Genomic DNA, 25,825 nt, shown 5'->3' with positions numbered 1-25,825 from the left:
TAATCCTTTGGACAAATTATAAAATACCTTCAAGCATTCTAGCATGGATGAAAAAGAAAGCTTCTTCACGAGAAGCAGATGTAAATTGGATGGCTTTCATCTTTGATGAGTTGGACCGTCTGTACCTACCTTAGGATTGCTGGGCAGTCATCTACAAACTGCTGCAAAATGGGCAGAAATTCCAAGCTGCATTTATCCCATCAAACTATACTACTAGAGTGGATTACTAGACTTTGAACTATAAAATGCGTTGAGGTCTCCTTGGAGATTTATCAGTGACTCCAGATTAGCAGACTGTGAACTGTGCTTAGGTATGAACTCACGTAGTAAACATCTCTTCCCATGAGTAATGGAGAAACAAATTTCCTGCCTGTGGAGTTGCCTGTGTTGTGGCACTGACCATTTTGTCAGCAATAGTGATGCCAGTTTTCTCATGAAAAGTTTTCTCATGCTGTAGTGAGTATGAAATGGGGCCAGGTACCTGTGACATTTGTGGCAGAGCTCCTGTACCTTCACTTGAAGCTGGACTGTGTGCAGGACATACCCATGGGATGAAAGTAACTGATGCAGCACATCATTGCTAGGCATTAAGACATCAGATATCTGAGAATATATGTAGGTGTAAAAAATAGTGGATTCTTGGAATGCATAAAGCTGATCAATTGCATAAATCCATATTAAATTTTGAAGGGTAAGGCTGTGATGTCTGAGGTCTGTATATTCACAGTGGTAGTTTTTAGCTCCAGTATTGGTGGAGGCAACATTCTTTCCTTGGGGAAATCTCCGCTTTGTTAGTGGCACACAGCGAGCTGGAGGTCGGTAAGAGTAAAGTATTCACCAAGCAGGTACTGAAAAATAGCAGATGTCACTTCTACATTCTTCTTCAGTAACTTTCCTACTTGCACTCAGTGCAGCTCCTTGAAAAGTAACACCAGAACTCCTTATGACATAAAAGCTCTGTAGGAAAGACCATTCATGTGCAGTGGCTTTTGCAGCGATGTGTGCAAGGCCACACTGAGGTGCAAGCAGGGGCCTTAGTGGAATGATTTTTGTAAAATTTTTTAACCATGTTCTAATCAAGAGATTCAAATGCTTTTGAGGTAGTCTGATCAGAAATGGGTACCACACGAGTCAGTTATTCCCTAGTTCAGCTTTTAAGTGTCCATAAGCTCCACTTTACTGTGTCACAGTCAGACGTACTTCTCTGCTTAACTGAGTGTTCAGTGTAGTCCCCACCCACTTCTTACTGCTAGCTAATGTTGCAAGGAGAGTGAAATTCCATTTTCTGGGCTTAATATTAAACAGGAAAAGCATGTGAATTCATTATTGAAAATCCCACAATAGCAAACTAATCTTTTAACACTTTCTGAAGTACAATTATTTTTTAATACTGTTGCTATTAATAAAATGCAAAATGTGTCCCTGTTTATTCCACAGTTGTTGCTATATATGACTATACAAAGGACAAAGATGACGAGCTGTCGTTTATGGAGGGTGCAATCATTTATGTGATAAAGAAGAACGATGACGGCTGGTATGAAGGAGTTTGCAATCGAGTAACTGGCTTGTTTCCTGGGAATTACGTTGAATCAATCATGCACTATGCTGATTAAAATCCTTTGCTTTTCAAAGTTTGGTCTTGTATTCAAGTCATACCATGATTATTTACAAGGAGTAACTACAAGCTAACAGAATTGTCTTAATATACTTTCAAAAAATTGTGCCCATTTCTTCAGGCCATACTGTTTTAATGGTATGATTGAATGTCCATCTCTGAGTCTCTGGGGACAGTATGTCTTACCTGATGGCAATTTGTAAAACAAGCAACTGTCTATAACTGGTTATACTTATTTACTTATGCATTGTTAATTTTATGACCAGCCTAAATATTATGGGGAAGTAGGGTATAATATTTAATGAACCATGATCAGATTGTGCCATTACATTTTTCAGTACAGCATGGTAACTAACACTACGTTAGACTAACATATTAAAACCTGGATGAGAAGTTTAATGTTAGTGCTGGTCATATTACTTTTTGTTTAGACTCTTTGCTCATTCTTGAACTATATTTGTTTAAAGCATGCATACAAACTTATGTATTGAAATATACTTTTTTAAAAATCCAAGATGCTTCCAATTGTTGTAATCTTTACCTGGAGTATTCTCACTGAAGTCTATTACAATGAGTTGTTTGGGTCTAAGGTGTCCATGTGATTCAAAAAATGGGTGGTCTTATGTATGTGTAATTTGTACCCAAGTTTTTTTAATGAGTAAATTTACATTATGACTTTTTCCATTCATAAATATATAAGTGAACCAAAGGTCTTGTCCATTACTTTGTTGGTTGGCTTGGCAAAGAAGTTTGGAATGCTAACGTAGCAAAATCATGGCTGTGTTATCCCAGACAATGTACTAAAAAGCAAATGTTTGTAACGTGACTTTATCACTGACAGAGGGCAAATAAATTAGATCTGAAACCTGAATTACACACTTATACATACTCTTAAAAGTTCTTTTCTGCCAACATTAAATTTTAGTGAGGGTTCTTGATTGAATTATCTACATGCAGTAAGTTGGACACCATCTGTACCTGACAGTTCTGTGTGGGAACTCTCTCTGTGTGGCTCTGTGAGGTGCCCCACAGAGCAGAGGGAGCAGGCTGTCCTCCAGATAGCAGTCAGGGGACATATGTGACAGGAACTTGACCATTGTTTTATGGAATCACAGGCAGATAGCCAGGGAGGCTGTGCTTCCCTGCTCTACAGATTCTGTGGCTGAAATAACCTGAGAAGGAATGTGGTAGTACTGGGTAATTACTGTGAGAGGAATGTGCCTGGGACTTCAAAGCAGGCTTCTGGGAAGGTACTGAGCATGTTCTGTAAGTGAGCGATGGAAAGTGATGGAGTTGCAGGTTTGGCAGGCTGGTGAATCATTCATTTTTAGTGTGAGTTAGAAATACTCAGCCTTCCATTTTCTGAATGAAAGCATTCATTTGGTAGCAGTCTCAAATTCTGCATCATGTTAACTGCTAGCAAGTAGCCACCAATAGCATGAATTGGAACTCACTGATGTATATAACCAATTAAAATCTACATGTAGTCTTTTACAGTAAACCAGTATCTCTATACAATTCCAGATGCTTTTGTTGTTAAACAGCCAGAGAAGCATTCAAACCATCTTTCTTCACAGGAGTTTACCAGCCCCTGTACATACATGCTCTGTTTATTAGTGTAAACAAGTGAAATTTGGAACAGCTTCAGTTTTCATACACTGATTTATATTTATTCTCATTGTGGCCTTTGTGCATCAACATGTAAACATCTTCCCCATCCCCCACAATCAATAGCCCCCGCTAAAACAATTGTACAGCACAGTTTGATTTGCTCTGAATTGCATTGCTTCCTGCAGTAAAACACTCTAAACTTTTGTTTAAAAAAAAAAGAAAATAGAACTTAAAAAAAAGGGGAGGTTTTTTTTTAAAAAAATAATTTTTGGTAGCTTGTGTTGGAAGCAAATAACATTTGAAATAAATTTAGGCACAGTCTGGTAAGTAGCTGCCAGAATGAGTGGAAGAGGAGTTGTCTCACTTGTCTCGCATGAGAACCATTTCTGTCAGGTGCACGAGGGCCTCTCTCTCGGGGGATGGCCGCAGCTTGCAGATCTCGCGCGTCGCGGCGTGGCAGTAGCGCTGGGCGAGGTAGGTCGTTTGCTGCACACCATCACTCTGATGGAAGGAGAGAGAGAAAGGAAACAGAGAACTGATCAGCCTCCTCCTGCCTTTGCCTCTTCCAGTCACAGGGCCAAGTTTTAAGGTCAGTAAGTACCCTAGCACATTATATTCTGAAGGGAAAGGAAGAGGATTCATTCTGTAATCAGGGAAGCCTACCTACCTTCCCCAAACTGTCAAGGTACTAAAACTCATCCATGTTAAATGTAAATGACTTACAAAACAGCACTGGTATTAATAACAAACTAGAAAATAATGGTTTAGCCCTTCCCCTCCTGCCCTAAATAGAGATGCACAAAAACCCCATGCTATGCTGAAAAATAGGTACTAATTTTGCACAGACCATTACTCTGGTCTAAAAGGACTGAGTCAATTAAAACTGGTATGGGGTGTGCACTGCAGTTACAAGACTGACTGGTAATTATGTGCCTCTTATACCAGCTGTTGGATACAGCTATGCCCCAGCTGAAGGAACTGAGTTCATGCATGAGCTTTTTACTTATTATTGTGTGGATTTTATGCCACTGTAGGGGAAAAAAAGAAAAAAAGCTCTTCAGTACCTAGCATTTCTGCTAGAACACTATACCAGTAGGAGAGCAGAGGAGTTCTAACTTGGCATTGTACATTGCATGCTACTCAGCAGGTATTTGACACATTTTACTTCAGGGACAATGAATTTCAGGCTGAGCAGCAGGGACAGCAGCAATATTTGGTATCAGTCTTACCTGCAACACATACTTCCATGCCCGTTCAACATCTCCTGGCTTACTGAATCTCCTCATTATCATAGCATTCATTTCTGGAAACTAAGCACAAAGGGAGAAGGGTTTGTACTTGCTTTTGAGTTGTTTTCTATGTAGCCGCCTGCCATGCTAAGGTCAGAACAACACCAAAGTACAGCCCTCTTCCTCAGTCACTGTTGTTGCTACAGGTCTAGCTTTAGGTTCATACTTGTAGTCTGCACAGGACTATAGTGTAGCAGAGCCCAAGCATTTAAAACTTCAACCCTTTGGCTCTGCTGGCTGTAGCCCGAAGTCAGCAGAAGTCAGCACCTGCCATTTTATCATGTTAAGCAGATGCTCCAGTGTGGCAATTTCTGATGTGGCTACCACCTGGTATATAACTGCATCAGAAATTCTTCTATCACAAGTGATGGTTAGTGTTGGCACTCCTAGAAGAAGCACCTCTTCCCCCACACATACAAAAGAACCCAAGATGGTTGTTGTTGCAATATTGCACAGTTCAACTTCTAAAACCCCCTCATGGTAACTTTGGCTGTTACATCCTCTTAGGTTTTCCACTGTGCTGGTATTTTATAGACACAATTTTTTTTAAATTAGAGAAAAATGACAACTATAAGGTATTTTATTTTCAGTCAAGTAGCATTTGTAGTTAGCACTGCATGCTCAATTCCTTACAAATCAAGTACGTAACTCAAGTCAGTTGTCTTGAGAAATTCACATAACTTATTTAAATACGCAGCCTCTTTCCTCAGACAGCCTAAAACCAGAAAAACCTAGTGCTTAACAAAGTAAGGCCACAACCCAAGGCTGCTACTCCACAGAAGAATTCTTTTTAAGGGAAAGAGCTGTTTGTTCATCTTGCCTGAAAGGATTAGTCAAACAGAGATGATGTTACTGCCATACACTTATAAAAAATGATCTGCTTTCCTTGCACACCTTTGGTCCCGAAACTGCAGCTTTACAACCTTGTTCAGCTACAAACATGTAGCACCCCTCAGTGCTGTGACATTTTCCTTTTACTCATACATAGTCTTGGAGATACATTCAGAAGTTCAGTGGTGACTCATACTTCATCTAAAAGAAGAAAGTCATGGCTTTTTCTAGATCCTAGCTTCCTTTGCGGGTACTGACGGTTTAATTGCAGTGTCATGCAATCCGTTTCCACATTATTCATATTTACAATTATATCGGATGCATATGGGATCATTTTTTATATTTAATCACTAAAGGACATGAAAATCCCCAAACTTGTAAGGCAGAGCTGTTATTAGCAACTCTGCACAGTTAGTGGGCAACAGATCAGCATTTCACAGGAATGCTTGTAATAAAAATAAACCCTCATTCTTCAGCTCGACTAGCTTAAGAGTAGCTTTTACACTAGTGAATTTCCTTAAAAAAATAAATGGGGTGGGGTTGGTGGTTTTTTTACTGAGTGACCTAACTTTAAATACCGAATAAATAGGTTTCATATCAAGCTAAACATTTTTTTCTCTTTTATATTCTAATGCACAAAGATGTATTTCAGAGGGAGGGGAGAGGATAGGAAGAAAAAGCATCTGTCATTGAAGATCCAGAGCACATTAGAAACTAAAGAATGTTTGTCAGGAAGACAACTCGAGGAGTACCAGCTACATGAAAGGATAGCAGTAAAACTAATCTGAAGAGAAAAGACAGCCTATAATTAATAATTGTATTTTGGACTGTCTTCAAGTCCAAAATATAATTATTTTGGATACAAATAATGAAATTTATTCAGCTACAAATATATTAAATATATTTTAGTAGCAGCACAGGTAAGTGTCTGTTGAAGCTCCACATTTTTTAGCACTTGTGCTTTGTTTATGTATCAGTTAAGTCTGTAGTGCTGTTTTTCCAGTTTCTTGAAAACAGCAGGAAATTTTCAGCAAAGAAGCCTTCTGGTTAACGCAGAAAACTTTGTAAGGTGGTCAAGTTATCTTTCAATGCAAAAATGTATACTTCCCATCTATCAAAGATATAAATAAGGAAAAGCATTTAAAAGTGACCTACAAAGAACAAGATTTTAAAATAGGGCTGACAGATTTTCTTTTCTTGTATTTCTATATTATGAACTAATTTATCTTGTAAAGCTAATTAAACGATAGATGAAGTTCAAAGTCAGAGACAGACAACCTAAACAAATGAATAAACAATAGTTTTAATTTAAAAACTGGAATATTTAACACCTACAACACAATCAGTGTCACCCATTCTCTGTCAAAATTCGGTATTTGCAACATGCCTTGTTTCCCTCTGCACATGGCATCAGCCAAACACAAAACCAGTTTCATAATTCCATCCTCTCTCTCTACCTGAGTGTCTCACTGTTCTTTGGATGGTTCCAATTGCTGATGACACAATTCTGAAATAATGATTCAAGAACATGCTTGTGAATCCCCCAGGTGAGTACATGGGGAGACACTGAGGACATGGAGAAGGTTCTCAATGTGCATTCATCTGCCTTAAAGTCAGTATCAGTCAGCTGGCCGATACTCTGTGCTCCCCTGTCCTTCCTGAGATACAGCTCCTTGTAAATGCCCAAAGGATAAGGAAGCAAACAGATGTGCATGCTCCACCTCCCCCCACCCCAGGCTCTTTAAGAGGGGGAAGTAAATGTCAAAGTTGTTTTTTTTAAATGATTTAAAACTTTTCCCATGTCAAGCTCTAAGCAAGACCACTGAGAGATCATAGATGAGAGCTCTGCTGGAACTAATGGTGCCAGTTTTTGTATCACACTGTGAAGCCTGGTAGAAGGACTGCTTATTAAGTCCCAAATCTGCTTGCCTCTGGTGAACAAGACACTCAAGCAAGGAATTAAACCAGCTTCTTTCCTGTTTATGGATTAGCACCAATTTTAATGTTCTTTTCATGCTGCTCACACTTCTGTTTTCATTCTGCTCCTCCAAGTAATTTTTAAGGCACTGAAAACCTTAAACAATTTTAAGCTTTTTTTATTTATGACAGTCCTTTTTCTCTTCTCCAGTCTTCAGACAGGAAAGCTACCCATGACTGTAACTGGATAATACTCAAGGACAAAGACATGAAGATATCAAATCCAGTAAATAAAGGTACCCACCTAAATGCAAGGCAGGGATTTCTATTCTTGGGCCCAGATGAATACAAAGCCCAGAACTAGGCAAAAAAGCCTACATACACAGTCAAGCCTGGGAAGAACAAGTTGTCTCAGGAGAGAACACAAGCAAAAAGCTACTTAGGAATAACCTACAGAAAACATGCTAAAACACTCTGAATACCTACAAGAACCTAACAGTAAGTAGACTTGTGCAGGAAGTTCTGTTTCTCTGATTTCTGTGTGCACAGAATCCATCTGATCTTGAACGTACTGATTTTTCATATGTGCCCAGGCCCTGCTCATCACTGACACTGGAGATTTGATGTGTTTCAGCTGGTCCTGTGAGGAGCAGTTTACGCTTTTTATTTTGAGACCACTTCCTGCTGACTTACCTGTCGACAAGCAAACAAGACAGGGCCTGTGGCTAATCCAAGCTTGATATCTGCTGCTGTTGGTTTCCCCAGATGGTCGGCACATGATGTAAAATCCAGCACGTCATCTATCAGCTGGAAAAAAATGAACATACAGATTGTTTAAAATTTCTTTTTTAAAAATTATAGCTAAATACAGAATAATCCTTGTTAAAGACAAGATTTGTAGGAAGGATTAAGGCAGCCAACTGATTTCTAAGGCACTTTGAAGAAGTTTAGATTTTAGATTCCATTTCGTTCAACAAAAACACTACCTGAAAAGCTATGCCAACGTTTTTTCCGTACTGGTATGCAATCTCATGAACTTTGGGGTCAGGGCAGCCTAGAATTGAAACCTGAAAAGACAAAAAAACCAAGTAAATAGAAGGCTTTGGTTAGCATCCACTTTTAGCCCCTGAACATAGGTGTGACACAGCCAGCACAGGCAGGAGGGATCTGGGAAAGGCAAAAAGCCTGACTTGCGCACATTCTGGCTTATCTTTGTTCATGGAGACACACAACTAGCCAAGCTTACCAGAAAACAAGGCTGAACAGCAGTGCAGTATTGAAACTACATTCAAGTCTGCAAAGAGATTAGCTTCGTTAAATATTTATCAGGCTTAGAAATTATAATGCAAGAATAAAGAGAGAAGAAATGTGCACTTCAAATGCAGCACAGTTGTCATATACAGTCCAGTGATGGGTTAATTAAGCTAATTACATACATAAATCAGCCAGGGGATAACTGGAGGTCAGACAACAGATAATGGACATTACATGTCTCATAAAAGATCACAAAACTGGATGTGTTGAACCCAGTACAGGGGGGGCAGTTGAGATAAGGAAGATTATTTTTAAGGTGATGTTAACTGTATCTGACTTGCTCAGGAAGATAAGTTGATTAGCTTGCAGGCAAAGGTACTGAGGGACAACTAGTGGCAAAGAAAAGACAGCAAATGGAGAAAGCACATCAAGCTGACAAAGGTGTCACTAAACTGAGACAAACAAAATATTTTACTTGAATGTACAATCAACTACTCAATAGACTGAAATCTTGCTGAATAAACTCCATAAAACTAAAATACAGGACAATAACTAAGGTTTGAGAATTAATATCTTGCCTCAAAGTAAGGGCATTTATGCTTTTGCATTTATGTACTGATTATACATTTTGCAAAATGAGGTTGGTTAAATTTAAGTACTCAGATTTATTTCAACCTTCAATAAACCAATTACTAATGGGACAAAAATCCACCCTGGTTTATTGCAGGCATTACAAATCTGCTGTGACTAACACAACGAGTGAAGAGACATTTTACTTAAGACTAAAAATATATGCTAGGAAAACCACACAATAGAAAAATACATGTGTGTGTGTGTGTGTCTCTCTCTATATATATCTATCTAAATTCCTCTTTAAGACTATGTAAGGTAGGATCATCAAAAAAAACTCCAACCCCAAAACCAAGCACAAATTAAAAGTGAGTCCAGTAGTAGCTTTGAAGGTGAACGTGAAGATGGACATAAGAAACAACATTATATCCTAATAAATGTGATGCAACTTGCACAAAATGAGACATTATTTCATACATCAGTGCACTTCACATCTGAGCATCAGAACACTTCCCAGTCATAACCTGCATCTGTGGATAATAACTAAACCCTGGAAGAATCTGGATGACTGAGGACTTAACAGCATCATACATTCCAGACTTTGATTTAAAAGAGGAGGACACTGTAGCACGAAAATAATGCTATCTCTAATAATCATATAAAATCCTGAAGGATATTAAACAGTTTGAACTGCTAATATGAGATATTTAAATAGATTTTGCCAGGGACTATCAAAGTAGAACATTTTGCCCTTTTATCCTCCTTTTGATGCTTGCCTCTTAAATAGCAGTATTTGCCTGAAGACCTAACATCCACTGCTGTACGATGCAAACTTTTGGTTGCTTCTGTAATATAAATCACATAGTATCAGCATGGCAGGGGGACTGCATCTACCCTGTTTCAATGAAATCCTTACCTACTGCCACATTCCATTCCATGTGGAGGATTAAAATATGGAATTCAGTCACAAAACCTCAGTTAATGGCAAAGGGTCAGAGTGGCAGAGCTGGCAGAGGGTGAGAGAAGTGCCAGGTAAACAGCTTCCTCATTCAATCTGAAGTATCATTTCTTGTTCATAGACAAGTAAAATACCAAAAAAAATTTTAAAATGCAGGAGATTTGATTTGCCAGTCATCCTCAAGTGAGCAACCCTCTGACCACGACCACATCATAAACCTGCAATGACTGGGTTGTATCTACCAGGCAGTTCCTCCAGGATGCGATTTTCTCAAACTGCTCTTGCAGATTGTTGCCCCCAGCTGGACACTGGCCAGGCTGCAGCCAGGCAGCCTGTCACTCCCACATGGAGCTTAACTGGAGCTGTACTGGGATAACGTCCTGGGATAACAGCAAATACAAATCAGGATAACGAAGTCAATGCAATGACATGTGTTTAAATGATAAAGCTCCCCCTTTAAAAACATCCTACAGCTCCCCAAACAGGTATGACTGGTTGATGACGAATTCAAGCCTGTCCTCCACTAAATCATGAAGAAAAATCCTTCCTAATACCAAGTGAACAAATTCTTTAGAAAGGTTCTTTGAATTCAACAAAACAAGATAATTTGCTTGGTGTTATTTCAAACACACCTTTTGCAATAAAAAGTTGTTTCTGTTATATGAGAGGCTATAAACCAATTTTGCCTTTTTACTGAATTTCACATCCATAAAATGCATCATCAGCTCTGGGTAGATACATCCTGCTCTGATATTTAATATGTGACAATATGGCAGCTGGAGTTGAAAGCACTTGCACATCTCTACCAGTAGTCTGTAGGTCAGAGAGGAAAACCTGCTGCTGGGCCAGAACATGCTTAAATAAACACTACAAGTGATGTTTGTTCTTGCACTCCTAGATTTGTGGACTCCATGGAAAGGAACAGGCTCTAAAATCTTCCCCTTTACCAGTCTTTCTCCTCTCCAGAAGCAGTCAGATTCCTGCCTTCTCATTCCTGGCTCATCCACCACCGTTTTTCTAGACTGGAGCAGTGTTCCTCTTTCCAGGAGGATCACTGAATAGTTTAGGTTGGAAGGAAACTCTGAGAGTCATCTCTGCTCCAAGGAGTGTTTCCTTCACAGTTAGATCAGGTTTCTCAAAGCTGTGTCCAGTTGGTTTCTGAGCATCTCCAAGGAAGAAAAATCCCACTCTGAGCTTGTGCCCTGTGGTCTCACAGCCACTGCCCTGGCAGTGCTGCTGCAATGCCAGCAATGCACCCTCCTCGTGTTCATCCTTCACTGCTGCAGGGAATGCTGTTGACTCCCTCCGGGCTCCTCAAACCTTCCTGGGAACTACTCTTGAGGAGGGGGTGATGGAGGCACAAGCTTCCTTCTAATACAGAAACCAAGAATCTCTAGTGCACCTTTACATCTACTTCAAAGTAAGCATGATTTAATCCCTCACTGAAAGTATACTGTGCAAAATATAAACAGCTGTACGAGGCTCTGGAACTCACATTACAGCAGGGTTTAAAAAGAGCAGAAAAACTGCCCAAGTTATTTTGCTATCTCCAGCTGGCCTGATGACTAAACAGAAATTCCACTTCAGCTTTATTGTTTCTGAATTCTTGAACTGAAGTCACCTCATGTTTCTCTGAATAATGCCTTGCAGTAACTTAAGGCTTCAATGACGCTGGGACATCTGCCACTGTTTCCTTTTACTTTGATTGAAACTTTGGTAACATTCCCCCATGCAGAACTATTGTAGAAATAGACCAGAGACTGGGATGGCTCTTAACATCTTGAACAGACTGTTCTGTCCCCAAGTCCTACCTTAAAGGATTTTGATTTAAATGCAGTAATGCTTTGATGGTACAGAATCTATTACAGTGTATGTCTTGTTTAGACATTTTTCCAGGAATACTCTACTCTTCCATCTCTAAAGCATAGAGCACTGTGGAATTCTAAGGTGCCACCTGTCTGACATCTTCTTTCCAGTTAATACTTAAACTTTATTTAACCACAGCAACAAATAGTTTTTTCCCTATCATTAACAGGAACTGAACTGCTTTGAAAACCCATAATCTCTCCTTACTTTTGTCCCTGGAAACAAGATATGAATACTCTTGATTCCCTAACTGAATTTCCTTTGGAGCTAGAACTGACGATCCTGCTGTCCTGGGCTGTGAAGCCGCTTTACCCCTTGCCCGTCCGCTCCAAGCCCGAGGACGCTGCGCCTTCAGGACGGGCCCGGGGGGCGGGGCCGGAGCCCCGAGCGGGCCTTGCACGGCGCGGGGGCTCGGGAGGGAGCGCGCCGGGGGCGCTGCGCTGTGCTTTTGGTTTCTGTTGTGTTCCGGCTAGCTGGAAAAAGGTTCTGTTGCTTTGTCTTGTTCTTTTTCCCTTTCCTTCCCCTCGCCTCACTGCCTCCCTTCCCTCCTCGCTGGTCCGGGGGGCCCGCGGGGTGGCCCCGGCTGGTCCGAGCCTGGGTGTCTGTTCCCTCTCCGGGAATTTGTTTATTTTGAGGGGTTTTTTTCCCCTGTTCTACCCTGTTTTGTTTGGTGTTAATAAACAGTTTTGTTTTTTCCACTTTCACTTGCTGTGACCCACCTGTCTTACTGGTGGAGGAAAAGGGGAGGCCCTTTCCCCTTCGGAGGAGACACTCATTCCGGAGTGTTTCCTCCTGAAGTTTTGTCTCCAAAACCAAGACACCTGCCTATCATTTTTGCTACAGAAAACAGAACTCCCTTCTGATTCCATTTCCTCAGTAGCCAAAGCCATCTAAACAAAAAGATCTCAACACCCACACGCACAAAAACCCCCCCAATCCCAAACAAACAACAAAAAAATCCCTTTTAACTGCTATCGATAGAGCTCTCCTAGTCCATGCAGAAAGAACCTGAGGGAAACATACATATTCAACTCATTAGTACTGGGTGCAGCAAGTAAGGATTTGCCATGAAGACAGACCTTCTCTCTCAGTCTTCCTTTCTAACACAAATTTTACAGCATATAAAATTCCAGCAATTCAGCAATGGAACAACTCAAACCAGCCACTAGAAAAAAAGCAGCCAAACATCCCCTTCACCAGCCTCAATCCTGAGGGAAGTGCTTAAATCCTTAACTCTTGCAAGTCGCAAAAAGGAAAAATCTTAAATTAACACATTTGTAAGGAGAATCCACGCAGTGAGAAGGTGATTTCTTCTACCTTCAAAGATTCTTTTAGGCAGACTGTCAAAATGAATATAAAAACGTGTGTATGTTTTTTTGGGGTAGCAGAATTACTAGTCCAAGTGCCTACTGATACAAAAGAACATTTGCAAAAGAAAATTGTCAGGGTCAGACTGCCATTAATATGAGCAATCCAGAAGACTTCATTTCTTTCCTCCAACTAGAATGAAACATATTTTCCCTCCCCCAAAATCTGTGTCTCATTATATGTGATCCTTTTGATATAAGCAATTTTCAACTGCTGCTGCACAAGCATACCAGTTCTCTGAGAACAAAGGAAGATGATTAACATTAGCACAGATTTTTAGTCTAATTCTCTTAGAACTCTGTCTTGCTACAGAATCCATCAGCTATACTGCCTTTCACTAAAAAGAATAACCAAAACTCTCTTTTGGGGAGATTTTAGGGAGAAAACCCTTTTTTTGAGATTATTACCCACCTCCATTTTCTGCACTAAAACTGAACATCTATTTTTAGGAACATCCTCTTGAATTGGATCTTTTTGTAATCAAGTAACAGAACCGAGTGACAAGGTTGGATAAAGCAACTGATCATCAAAACCCCCAAACAAATCAAGAAGTACATGCTTCTCGTTTTTTACAATGTGATGTAGAGATACCAGGAAAATGTTTTCACCCAGAGGGTGGCTGGGCACTGGAAAAGGCTCCCCAGGGAAGTGGTCACAGCACTAAACCTGACACAGTTCAGGAAGTGTTTGGACAATGCTCTCAGGTACATGGTGTGACTCTTGGGGTGTCCTGTGCAGGGCCAGGAGTTGAACTTGATGATCCTGATGGGCCCCTTCCAACTCAGCATACTCTCTCATTCTGTGAATTGTTTCCTCCCACTGTTACCATTTAAGGTCTCCCTCAACACTAATGAGTAGAGCCAGATGTCAAAGATGATTTAAAATCAAACTATAGGCTCAAAAATTATCAACTGAGATTAAAACCACTGTCTCAAAGTTGCAGAATTTCATAAATTAAAGACTGTTACTGTTTTGATTATTTGAACCTTATTTTGATTCAAGTAAGAATAACAATAAATCTGTGTACAAATAAAAAACGCAAAGAAAAAGTGAAAACCAATATTGGAGGCTACTCAGCTGAACTGTGATATAATTCACAATGTCAAATCCATTCACATTCTGGCAGAATACCATTTCAAGGGTTTGCTTTGGAGGGTCTCCAGAGCAAACAGCAATACTAGGAGTTCAGCTGTGAAGCTTACAGTATGGTATGCTAACTTCAGAAGAGACAGACGTACATACTGCTTTACAACTGTTTGCTATCAGGCTTGCTGTCTTCTTAAAAGTCTTCTCGAGGTAGTGAGCAAATCTCTCATTCTCGTTTTCCTTGGAACCCAGCTGGAGGAATTCACCTAAAAAGTTGCACAGATGGGAGGTTTTATTTGTGGGTTTACTGCTTAGGCAAACAAATTGGAAGATAAAAATAGGAAAAGATCTTACCACGCACCAGATCTTCAATCACCTGAGTTAGAACAGAGATGATAGTAGTATTTCCAATTCGTGCTAAAGCTACAGAAGCAGCTGAGAGGATGAAGTCACCAGCTAGAACAGCCTAAGAACAACAAAAAGTTGATCCCTTAAGTCTTTTCCTGTGTTACTACAGACAGTAAAATTTCCTTTATTTGTCAGATCTACTCACATCACGTTAACTTTCCTAAATAAAGCACAAATATCTCATTTTAAGAGAGAAAAAACACATAAGCAAATATTGAAATCTGAGTTAGTTTTGAATCCCTATCTTATAGTGCTGTTTATATTTTTCTGTATAAGCACTGTCCTCCCTGTATGCAGTACCTGAACATGTGTTTGCCTATGAAGCTTTTTTGAACATTATTTCTCTATTTGTCCATTCTATTGTGGCTGTTACACCATGTGAACTCTGAATTGCCCTAAGTTCCTTCCTTGCATTTTCTGGTGAAGACCTTTCTTGTAATGCTCTATGAAGAAACACCACTTTCAAAAAAAATTCCCACTGGTAAGTGTTCAGGAAGAGGTACAAGTTGAAAGTATTTCAACAGCACTGCAGAGAACGGCATAGGGAATGTAAAATCAATAATAATCACAGAATGGGTCAGGTTGGAAGGGGCCACAGTGGTCATCTGGTCCAACTTTCCTGCTCAAGCAGGGTCATCCTAGAACACATGGCACAGGATTGTGTCCAGGTGATTCTTGAATTTCTCCAGTGAGGGAGACTCCAAAGCCTCTCCGGGCAATCTGTTTGTATTCAGGTGGAACTTTCTGTCCATCAGTTTCTGTCCACAGCCTCTTGTCCTATTACTTGACACCAGTGAGAAGAGCCTGGATCCATCTTCTTAACACTGTTTTCAGATACTTCTGATGAGAGCCCCTCTCAGTTGTCTCTTCTCGAGGCTGAACAGGCCCAACACTTACACACTTTAATCATTCATTATCTAATGCTTCCAACAGTTCAGAAAAGGAAAGCACATTTGTCTCACCCACAAACTGTGCACACCTCTTCATATGTTTTCTCACATATCCCAAGACCTAAGGATAGTAACGTTACAAACCTCTAGGTATTTGTGCTCTTCTGAAGCTCAAAGGCAAGTCTTAAACATTAGCGAACTCACTTTCCTCTCTCCCCAGATTTGATTAAGTGTCCTTTTTCCTCTGCGAAAATCTGCATCATCAATAACATCATCATGAACTAGACTGGCTGTATGGATCATCTCAGCAATTATGGCCACAGAGCGCTGGCTTGCTTGCACCTCCCTAAAATAAAAAACAAGAACTGTCAAATAATTAAATCAATTATATACACTGCAACACACTAAAAAATCTCTATTAAAAACCAAACAAAAAATGTTTCTCTGAAAACAGCTGTCACAGCTTTTTCATGGTCTGACCCCCTTCTTTCAAACCTGGAATTAGGACGACAAGAGAAAATAAGATCACATTAGTACAGTAAGTGGAGAGGAGTGTGTCCATCCTTATTAGGCCTGTTTCTGCACTGCTGCATTAACAGTACTGCAAAACTCCTGCATTAGTGACTTTAATCCCTCTAAATCCAGACTGCAGTAAATAGTACAGCATCAAGGATGCTTGGCTCCAAGACTAAGATCTGGAAAACAGCAGAGAAAAGAATGCCAGGTAGCTTTGTAGATGAGTTTTAAGTTTTCCTTATCTGTGTTGCTCTACCTATAAATGTGGCATCACAAACTCTCTAAGGCTGGATAACTCTACTAACCAGCAAGCTGGAGAGATGAGAAGACACAGAAACCTGTAATTCTACCTTTGAAAGACATTAACTTACAGATCTTATCCTTTATGTTATCTGATTACCTTAAAACCTCAGAGGTTCTTCAGAAGCCTGAGGAATTAACTAGAATTCTACTACAGCCACTTTAGGACTGTAAACACCAACTACCTAACACTTACTGGAACTCAGTCTTTGGGAAGATCTAACACGGATGATTCAACTCTCAGTAGTTCACACCTACTTTATTTTTTAAACTAGGTGAAAAGAAGGTAATGGAAGAACACTGAAGCAATTATCTAGAGAACAAGACTGGCAAAAAGCACATAAAAGACCCAAGCTAGCTCACACCATCTCCCTTAGTATCCAGCTGCCACTGTCTTCTTCCAGTATTCATCTTTTTCTGTTTTCAACATGGGTTACATGCAGGATCCCAGAAATGGCTATCCCAGTCAGCCTTGCCTCACAGGTGTAACAAAACCACATTTAAAACCGCCCCCACACAAACCAATAGCACAAAAAACCCAAAACCCACAACCAAAGAAAAAAACTACTTCTGATACATAGATACCATACTTCTGGTATACAGACAACAGAGAAAATTACACTACTTTCCAGCAGAACAGAAAAAGAACTGAAAGAGAAGATAATTTGAGCTCAGCTGAAGGGAATTTAAAGCCTTCCTGCACTGCCTATGTCCATAAAATTGTAGTGATTAATCACAAAATGAAAGAACATCTTGCGGTCTGCTGACATAACACTGCGTTCTGACACCTACCTCTATACACAATTCTGCACTGCTGTCAGTGGGAGTTGTACATCCTGAACAATAGCAGGATGAATGGGTACCTCACAGGCTGTGAAAATATGGCTTTTATACAACAGAAAATAAGAGCTGGAAAACTCCATGGTTGTTTGAAGGTAAGTCTTAATGTGGACTAGTGATTCAATCCAGTGCTAGTTCAGTGTAAATAGTTTTCCAAAATAAACTACTCTTACTAAGCAGGGAAAAACTTACCTTCAAAAAACTGAAAAGGTCTCCAGCCTCTTTCATGCAGTGTTCTCCTTTTGGGGTTTCCCTTTTTCAATAATTATGTCAGCAGACTGCATTTCCTGCTGGGAAGCAGCAGTAAATGGCAACACTCACTGACACACTGAAATATTTCAGTAGTATGAAGACAGCACAAAACCAGTTATTTCAAAAGCAGGTTCTGAAAAGTTCTGCATTATAGTGTATTTCATCTCTGACAATGACTAAAAATGGCATAGGAATGCTCATGGTTTATGTGTCTGGTTTCCAGAATATTGTATCAAATATGACAATTTAATCTGAAGGGGTTTTAAAACTACTATTTCCACAAAGTCTCAAGCAAGGCTCTTCCCACTGCAGGCAAAAAAAGATCTGTAATAGTTTCCTACATGCATCTTGTGAGACTAATTCTAAATCAGGGCATGCCTATTTTAGGGGGAAACACACAAACTCCAGGATCCTTCTCATTCCCTGCCATTTTTCACTCAGCCTCTCCTGCAAAACAAAAGCAAAAAGTGGCAGTAACTCAAGTCATTAGATAATAGGGTCCCTGCAAATCCAGTAAGTGGAAAGATGCCATTTTTAGGTCATTCTCAAAGTAAAGACACCCCAAGATGATGTATATTTACACAGGTATTTCATGCCACTGATCGTGTTCTGTTTTTCAATAGGACCCCCTGCTTGATATAGTGATAAGGTTTTATAGATCTACTGTATCCTGAGATGTTTTCCATTACAGAACTTGTTTCATGAACACTGAACAAACCAAGGCTGACCATACCGGTTAAAAAACCCTAAATATCACCCTCCAAATATCCCCGTCCAAAACCAAACAAAAAACAACCAACCACAACTACCTGACAATGGTCAGGGGGGAACTCAAAACCACACAAACCAGGATTTACACTCTCCAGCAAAGAGCATGGAGCAATGTGTTTGCCAGTAAGCAAATACTGCCAGTTTAAGGAGAGGAAATGAGCATAAGAACTTGCAAAATTTTTGTGCTACAGCCACATTCTTCCAAGCATCTTTCTCCTGTTAAGGCCCTGTGGTTGAAAGAAGCAACCATCTCAGAGAGTCTGTGACACAGAAGGGCACTGCAAACTAGGGGAAGCACAGAGAATGCATGTGTTAACATGGGAGAAAACTGCAGAGCAGCTGACACCACGGGCTTCTGACAACAACGGTTTGGAGGAGTGAAACAAAAGGGAACTAAGGTTGCTGGCAGGTCCTGCCTTTAGGAAATATTCTATCGAGTTTAGCCAGGTCATTTTATTTGTTTCTCACACTATTCCGATAAATTTCTTTCCTTTCCCCTGCCCCCAAACCTTTTGTGTTCATTATTTTCTCTACTGTCTCTGTAATTCTGAGGTCCTCTCTTATTTGTCTCTCTCGTTTTGGTTGCAGAAAAATAAAAACTCTTATTTGCAAACACCTTTGGAGAATAGAGAAACACTAGGTCCTGTCAGGCTAAGTGATAATTCTGTGAAATTCTGCACACAGGTATGTGAAGAAGTGCCACTGGATGTGTGAAATTGAGGGTTCACATGACCTCAGCTTAAACTACTTACAACAATTCTTACTCTCACACAAAGCAAAGTTGCTATCAATAAGCAAAAAGCCACGGCCCAAGGGACTTAAAGACTCAGGGTAGGACTTCTGACACTTAGAACTTCAAGAGAAAAGAAACAACAGGCTTCAGTCACTTACCTTTTTGGTAATAGTTCAGGTAAGTCTTTATACAACTGTCATTTTCCTTATAATGACCACAATAAAGTGACCTCACTCTAGAAAAACAGTCAACCTGCTAAGGGTATAGTAAATACCTCACCTAAACATAAATGATGTCACCTAACCTGCACGCAGAGCCACCTGGGCATTCTCTTGAGAAATCTCAGCTATGCTGGTGGGACTCTGTAAAGAGAAAGGTTTCTCTGGATTGCCTCAAAATCAGGACCTGTAGCCTTCCTAAGTTGAGTCCTGTTATTTTAACAGCCAAATAAGGAAAAGTATTACCTTTTATACAAAAATTGCACAAAAGAAGAAAAGAAAATGAAAGAGCAGGCTAAAGTATGCTGGGTCCAGCAAGTTATATTATAGCTGAGAATGGCAGCAGACGAAACAGAAACTGAACAACAGCAATACAAACCCCAGAGGCAAAATTTTAAAAAAATGCTAGGGATGAACAGCACAGGATATTGGCTCACCCTACAAGTCTACAGACTCTGGTCTTCAATTACATGTGTGGAAGCCAAAGCCCCAACAAAGGAAAACAAGCCTGGGAGAAGAATCAGTATTAACTGAGCAAAAGAATGATAAAATGCTTCAAGGGAAATGACAACTTGAAAGTGGAAAAACATCTTAAAAAAACATTGGGAGAAGCAGAATGGAAGGCAAGTATTTTTCCCCTCAGGTTTGTAGAAGAGCAGCAGAGTTAAAAATATGCAGTATTACTTCTCTACATAGACAATTTTCCTCACAAACATAAAAAAGTTGGCAGAACTATTTGCCACCTGGAGACAATGTTGCTTTAAGAAAGAACAATAATGAATCAATCACAATATCAATGTAAACTAAAGTCCATGTATACAGAGAGCAGGCCTAAGACAGTCTGCTTCAAGAAGCTTAAAAGCAAAAGAGGAGAAAATGCCCATAAAATTTTATCAGCTCACAGGAACCGGGTATCCACAGTACAAATGTAAATTCCTTTGGCATGGCCTTGCCAACCTTCAGAAAACATCGGTCACCATGCACCAACCAACAAGCAGTACAGTGAAGACTTGTATCAACATATGGGATATTTAATTGCAATCACAGGCTTGGAGAAATTGGCACAGGGCAGAGGAGAGGAAGGTAAATACCCTGAGATTTCATTCCATTCCTTTGCTGAAACATTTCTGTCCTTGCCACTCAGAATTTCATTCTAAAAGCAACACGACAAAGGCAGTGACTCAGCCTGGTTTGTACAAGGAACATTCAGATTATTGAGGAGGCCTTTAAACACTGAACATATTTTGGAGGTGCTGATTAGAACTGCAACAGATGTACAAACACTGCCAAATGACACGGGCATCTAGAAATCAGAGGACTTATGCCGAGGGTTGGCTACTGCAAAGCAAACACTTGCCCCAGGCGTATGTGGCACTTTCTTACTGGCATAGGGCAGGTCTCAAAACTGGTCCTAACCATTTTGAGACAGCGCAACACATGGACAAGAATATGTCCATGAGCGTATACATATGTCAAAAGACAGCAAATATGCTTTGAGCATAAAGGCAAAACCAGTCTTTCTACTGCTACCTCCTTGATTCACTGTTCAACTCCCACACTGTATGACATCAGTTCCACCCTTCTCAGTACTGCACACATGATTTTGTTCATAAGCTTCTCATGCTACACACTAGAATGAGATAAAACTATTTTTACCATTATTTTGAGCCGAAAGATGCTCCAAAAACTCACTGTCCCTGTTGTTAAAAGTCTCCTCCTAAATTTCCTCTTAGCAACATAATGCTTTGTCTTAAATAGCTCTTTCACCCTGTTCCTGGTAAATTTGTAGACCACAAGTCTTCATTCTTTGTGATCATCTTTGCAATCCATGCCTGAAGCTAGCTGGACTTAACTGATTTTGAGCACAGGGAACAGACATGCCAGTGATTTCAGGAAGTGTGATATACACTCCTGTAGCTGAACTGGATGGTAGATGCATCCTAGGATATCTTTGAGGTTTTTCATAGAGAAGGTAGTTGCAAACCACACTGGGATTATGCCCTAATGGGACACTCATGACCCTACAAGCTCAAGCAGAGATTTTTGGTTTACTATGCTTCCTTAGATTTCAGCATAGATGGCCGACCATCAAGAATGATTCTGCCACCAAAAATTGCCATCCTCATGCTCCTGTTCTTCATGTCAAGATCACTCATGAAAATATTAAGTCAGTGACAAAAGGCATCCCTGAGGATTTTCACAGTTGGTATTATTCCTTTTGCTATGTGTAAGTCAATGACAAGAAGCAGTCCTGAACTGACAAGAGAATCTGGCTGGAGCAAAGTTCATTAATCCTGGATAATTTTTTCCTAAAACAAGGGGAACTGGCACACACAGGACAGGATAGTACCAGCTTGGGTTTGCTTCCTCCTTCAAAATTGTATTCACATAGGACGCAGTACAGGGAGAGGTGCCATCCACACAACAAAATACATGCCATGCTCTGAGGTAGTAATCAAGTCCAACAAGGCATTAAACTACTGCTACAGAAAAAAAATTATGCAAGAGCTCAGAGAAATCCCTTAAGACTGACAAATTAGTCTAGAAACACTTCTGGAAAGGGACCAAAGATTTTCTATTTGAAAACCTATATAAGGCAAGACTGGAAGCATAGCTGAAGGCAGAGAACAGTCCAGCCAACAACATCTTTCCTCAAAATGCAAACATAGCAGTTGACAGGAACGTGTGGAGTGAAGCGTTTGCAATGAGCCAGACTAAGGAGTGATAGAGAGTACAGGCAAGCATGATGTTGTGCTTACTTAAAACTGCTTTCAAAAGACAAGTAACTTGGAGATCATAAGGATTACACCAGATTCTTTAGCTTAGAATGTTATATTAAGGTGTAGAAACTTGCTACTAGAGGGTGAAAAAAACCTGTTTTCAAAGTCTCACAGCTTTGAATATAATCATACCACCTGTTTAATAGCTTTTCTGCATAATTACTAAAAAAATCTATGAAGGTCCCTTCTCGCAGCAAAATTCTTACCTGTGACCAGTGTTTAATAGGAACAGGAGTGGTTACAAATGAAAAATGCTTTATTAGAACCTTCAATACTCTTTGAAACTATATAAACTTAATTAAAAGTATTTATACAAGAAGCTAGAATTGACTAAAAGCCTTACAAGAATTGTAATTCGGCAACATTATTTATGCACCCCAGTTACAACCACAGTACAGTCCACAATTTAACACATGGAAATATCTAACAAAGCCAGCAGTTCCTTTTGCACTGACAACTACAAAAATACAGCTTCAAGATGGAACTTACATTCAGGTTTTACTGAGGAGCACTTTACTTTCACAAAGTATTTTTCAGAAACACAAGAATGATAACTTTCAAGTGTGTGTATCTGAAAGTGACCAACTCACTTGGAATTATTATGGTGAATGTTGCAAGCCCGAGCCATTAGCACCACAATCATTGGTCGAAAGGCCTTTCCCTTCCCATCAAAGTAATAATCACACATTTCCTTAAGTTCTGCTGCAGAGACCAGCAATTCCTATAAAAAGCACAAGAGCATTTCAGCATGGAAGTCACAAAGTCAATCTGTTTAGTGCAAGTAAAACAGTATGCCTGTAGAAGGTTATTGCCTGCGTTCACTCCACCCAGTGTAAGCTGAAGTTGTTCTAAAAATTACTGTGAGTAATCTGAAATGTAAATGATGCATTCCGGCACTGCAAATCAGGAGCAAAAAACTGCATTCTGGTTCTATAAAATATGAGAAATTTACCTTCAGTTTAAGTTTCAGACAGTTGTTCATAAACATAAATAACATTCTTTCAATAAATATCCTCCAAATTGATGGTTGCTACTAAAAACAATCATAACAACATCCCAGAACCAAATCATCACCAATCCTCAGCCACCAAAATCCCCTACCTTTTTAATATCTTCATAGAGATTCTTCAAGTCTTTTCTACCAAGTTGAAAAGGGTCTTGGTATTTTTCATCACTAATTGTCTTACTGCAGCTGCACAAGTGGGATGTACTTGTATGATGAAACCTGGTGACAGTGATTTTGAGAGCGGTCTTGTTAGAAGTCAAGTTCCCCTGATTCCCCAAACAGAAACATCTGAAAGCATTTCTCCCCCTCTCCCCTCACACAAGATTTAACCAAAAGGCTAAAATACAGGAAGGCATCAAAACATTCTTTTCAGCCAGACAGTAAGGTGCAAGGACAGCAGAGCTATGTATTGATGATCATAGCCTTTGGGAGCTGGCAAAGCACATTAGGCAAATGAACACACACACTCTGCCCTTAAGAGATCACAGAAGTCTTCTGAGACACAGAACACTACGTTGCTCTCAATGTATTCCTTTTGAATATGCTATGGATAGTACAGCCTACGTTTGGAGATAGAGCCTTCACTTCTGGAAACACAAGTATTCTGTTACTTTCTTCCCTCTCTTGTAAACTCCTGAAAAAATATTCCTGACTTAGAATTGAAATTTTTCCCTCTGTACACCCAGCTACATAATAAATTAAATCAATGCTTCCAGGTAGCATGATGATAGGAAAGTTCATCAGGAAAGGGTGAAAACTCCACCTGGATGCATTAAGCTTAGGAGATTTGTTTGTTTGTTTCTTGAAGTTTCTTCTTCTTCTGGTGTTTCATTTTCCAAAGTGAACTGTATGTATTTTCTTGCAGCATTCTTGCTTTGCCCATTACTCTCCAAGACAGAGGACTGAGATTCAGACTCAGCACCACAGCAGCAGTCTACGCAGAATTACCCAACTATGTACTGGAGTAAATAACCTTATTTTCAAAGTTTACAGCTCACAGGTGTGACTATGCAGTTCACCCAGTAACTATGTCTTTACCCACTACACAGCAATATAAATCTCCAACTTACCGCCAAAATATATTACATATTTTTGAAAACGAGAAAGTTGAACTTCTTTGGGTAAAGTGACACATCTGCACGAAATAAAATCAGGGATAGTTTATTAGAACTTTAAACTGACAGAAAACATTTGACTACAAAAAAATGTATCCATCACCATTGCTCTATTTTTCCATTTTAACAACCCAACAGCAAAGGGAGTCTCATAATCCCCTTCCATACCAAGTAAGACATGAGTGCCAATAGGCACATTGACCTGACTCTTCTGCTCTGGAGCATTGGACTTTCTCCCCTTGCAGGCCCAGCCCAGGAGGCTTATCAGTTAAATTACCAGAGCTGCTCCAATAAAACCTTGCTTTTCACTTGTGCAAGGTGCAATTTTCAAACATTCCCCTCCTGGCAGATAAATCTGGACTGCACCAGTCAAGACACAGAGAAAAGGACAAGAGCTGTTTCAATGAACCAGTACACTGACAGAAAATCATGTCCTTGTTTCCCCCTGAAGCTGTTTCAATTCAGTTTGCTGTCTATAATTTATACCTGTCCATCTTCCCTGCTAGATGTCCAAAACCCAACTTCCAAACCTAGCAATCTCTCCAGTGATCTCTCCCTGCAGACAGAGCCCAAGAGCCTGGGGGAAGGCACGGTCTCAGGTACATGATTCCAGCAGATATAGGCTGAGAAAGGAAGTACAGCTTTTGGTCTGTTCCTGGGAGTGCTGCCAGGAAGTACCGAGCCCTGCCCAATGCTGGGCTGAGCCAACCTAAAATCACTGCAATCCACGTGTTCACCAAACTGCCTCTGGAAAAACTCACTCAGAAACGCTCAAGGAGACCTGTTCCTCGTGGCTCAGCGTCTCCTCATACGTGAATCAAAGCCTCCCTCTCCTTGGACAGGGGGAGAGAAACAAAAGCACTGTAATTGCTCAAGGGCACTCTTCCATCCTCTGTGCTTACACAAGGCCATGCAAAGAGACAAAGGAAGGCGAGGAGCCCTAACTTACCACAGCTCTGCAACCCACTGCTGTCTGACTTCAGCGTCCGGCCCTACGGCTAAGACATTCCTAAGTGGCTCTCTCGGACCTCTCACCGCGTTCTGCTGCTAAAAATAGCTGATTTCTTCCTTCAGTGCAGCCACACACAGACTCCCTCCCTTACACTTCTGCTTAACCCTGTAGCAGCGGCTCCTGCAGGATGCTGGACACATCCGCCACAGCACTTTCCTAAGGCTCAGGACAGCCAGAGCAGCTCAGCGCGGGTCAGAACCGCAGCCTGCCCTCGTGAAAAAGCACCAACCCAAGGCGCTGAGAGAACTGCCCCATTACCACTCACACGCTAACACACACAAACGCCATCAAAATCTCACGCTGCTGAGAACCGCTTCCCCCGTTCCCACCTAGGGACGGCTCCGAGAAGCGCACACACTAACCACTGCTGGAAAACCCTTAAGCCGGAATTTAACCTTGCACCGAGCACGCTCCTGCCCCCAGAATGACCCCCCGGCAGGGAGCCGGCCCCAGGCCGTGGCACTTGCCGGGCGGGAGGCTGCGGAACGCCGAAGGAGCAGCGGCCCCGCGGTGTCCGCCCGTGTCGGGCCCGGCGCCCCCCGCCCCATTCATTCCGCGCCCGCCCGCCGCCGCCGCCGCACTCACCGCCGCGCTGGGGGCCGGCGGGGCGCGGGGGCCG

The 25,825-nt window shown here is 40.7% G+C and overlaps 2 protein-coding genes across 13 annotated transcripts in view; one reads left to right on the top strand and one right to left on the bottom strand.

The window, feature by feature from the left end:
• The window catches only part of ABI1 (abl interactor 1), a 78,263-nt gene extending 75,766 nt beyond the window's left edge, over positions 1–2,497 (top strand). For all 12 annotated transcript variants that reach the window (XM_042043019.1, XM_042043022.1, XM_042043016.1 and 9 more), the window contains one exon: positions 1,438–2,497. In XM_042043019.1, the coding sequence (XP_041898953.1) occupies positions 1,438–1,613 (176 nt within the window). In that variant the 3' untranslated portion in view covers positions 1,614–2,497. The remainder of the gene's footprint in view (positions 1–1,437) is intronic.
• Positions 2,498–3,258: 761 nt separating this feature from the next.
• Positions 3,259–25,825, bottom strand: part of PDSS1 (decaprenyl diphosphate synthase subunit 1) — a 23,220-nt gene continuing 653 nt past the window's right edge. The window contains 11 exon segments of the mRNA XM_042043023.1: positions 3,259–3,727; positions 4,456–4,536; positions 7,957–8,070; positions 8,250–8,330; positions 14,522–14,631; positions 14,720–14,831; positions 15,868–16,009; positions 22,664–22,794; positions 23,175–23,298; positions 24,150–24,214; positions 25,792–25,825. The exon segment at positions 25,792–25,825 is cut by the window's right edge and continues 9 nt beyond it. Coding sequence (XP_041898957.1) covers positions 3,587–3,727; positions 4,456–4,536; positions 7,957–8,070; positions 8,250–8,330; positions 14,522–14,631; positions 14,720–14,831; positions 15,868–16,009; positions 22,664–22,794; positions 23,175–23,298; positions 24,150–24,214; positions 25,792–25,825 — 1,135 coding nt within the window. The 3' untranslated portion in view covers positions 3,259–3,586.

The sequence above is a fragment of the Corvus kubaryi genome, unplaced genomic scaffold (assembly GCF_017639235.1).
Source record: "Corvus kubaryi isolate FWS band 111438036 unplaced genomic scaffold, C.kubaryi_AGA036_p1.0 37398, whole genome shotgun sequence".
Classification (NCBI taxonomy): Eukaryota; Metazoa; Chordata; class Aves; order Passeriformes; family Corvidae; genus Corvus; species Corvus kubaryi.
Note: the sequence above shows the minus strand (reverse complement) of the source record. Positions and strands in the feature narration are given on the sequence as shown.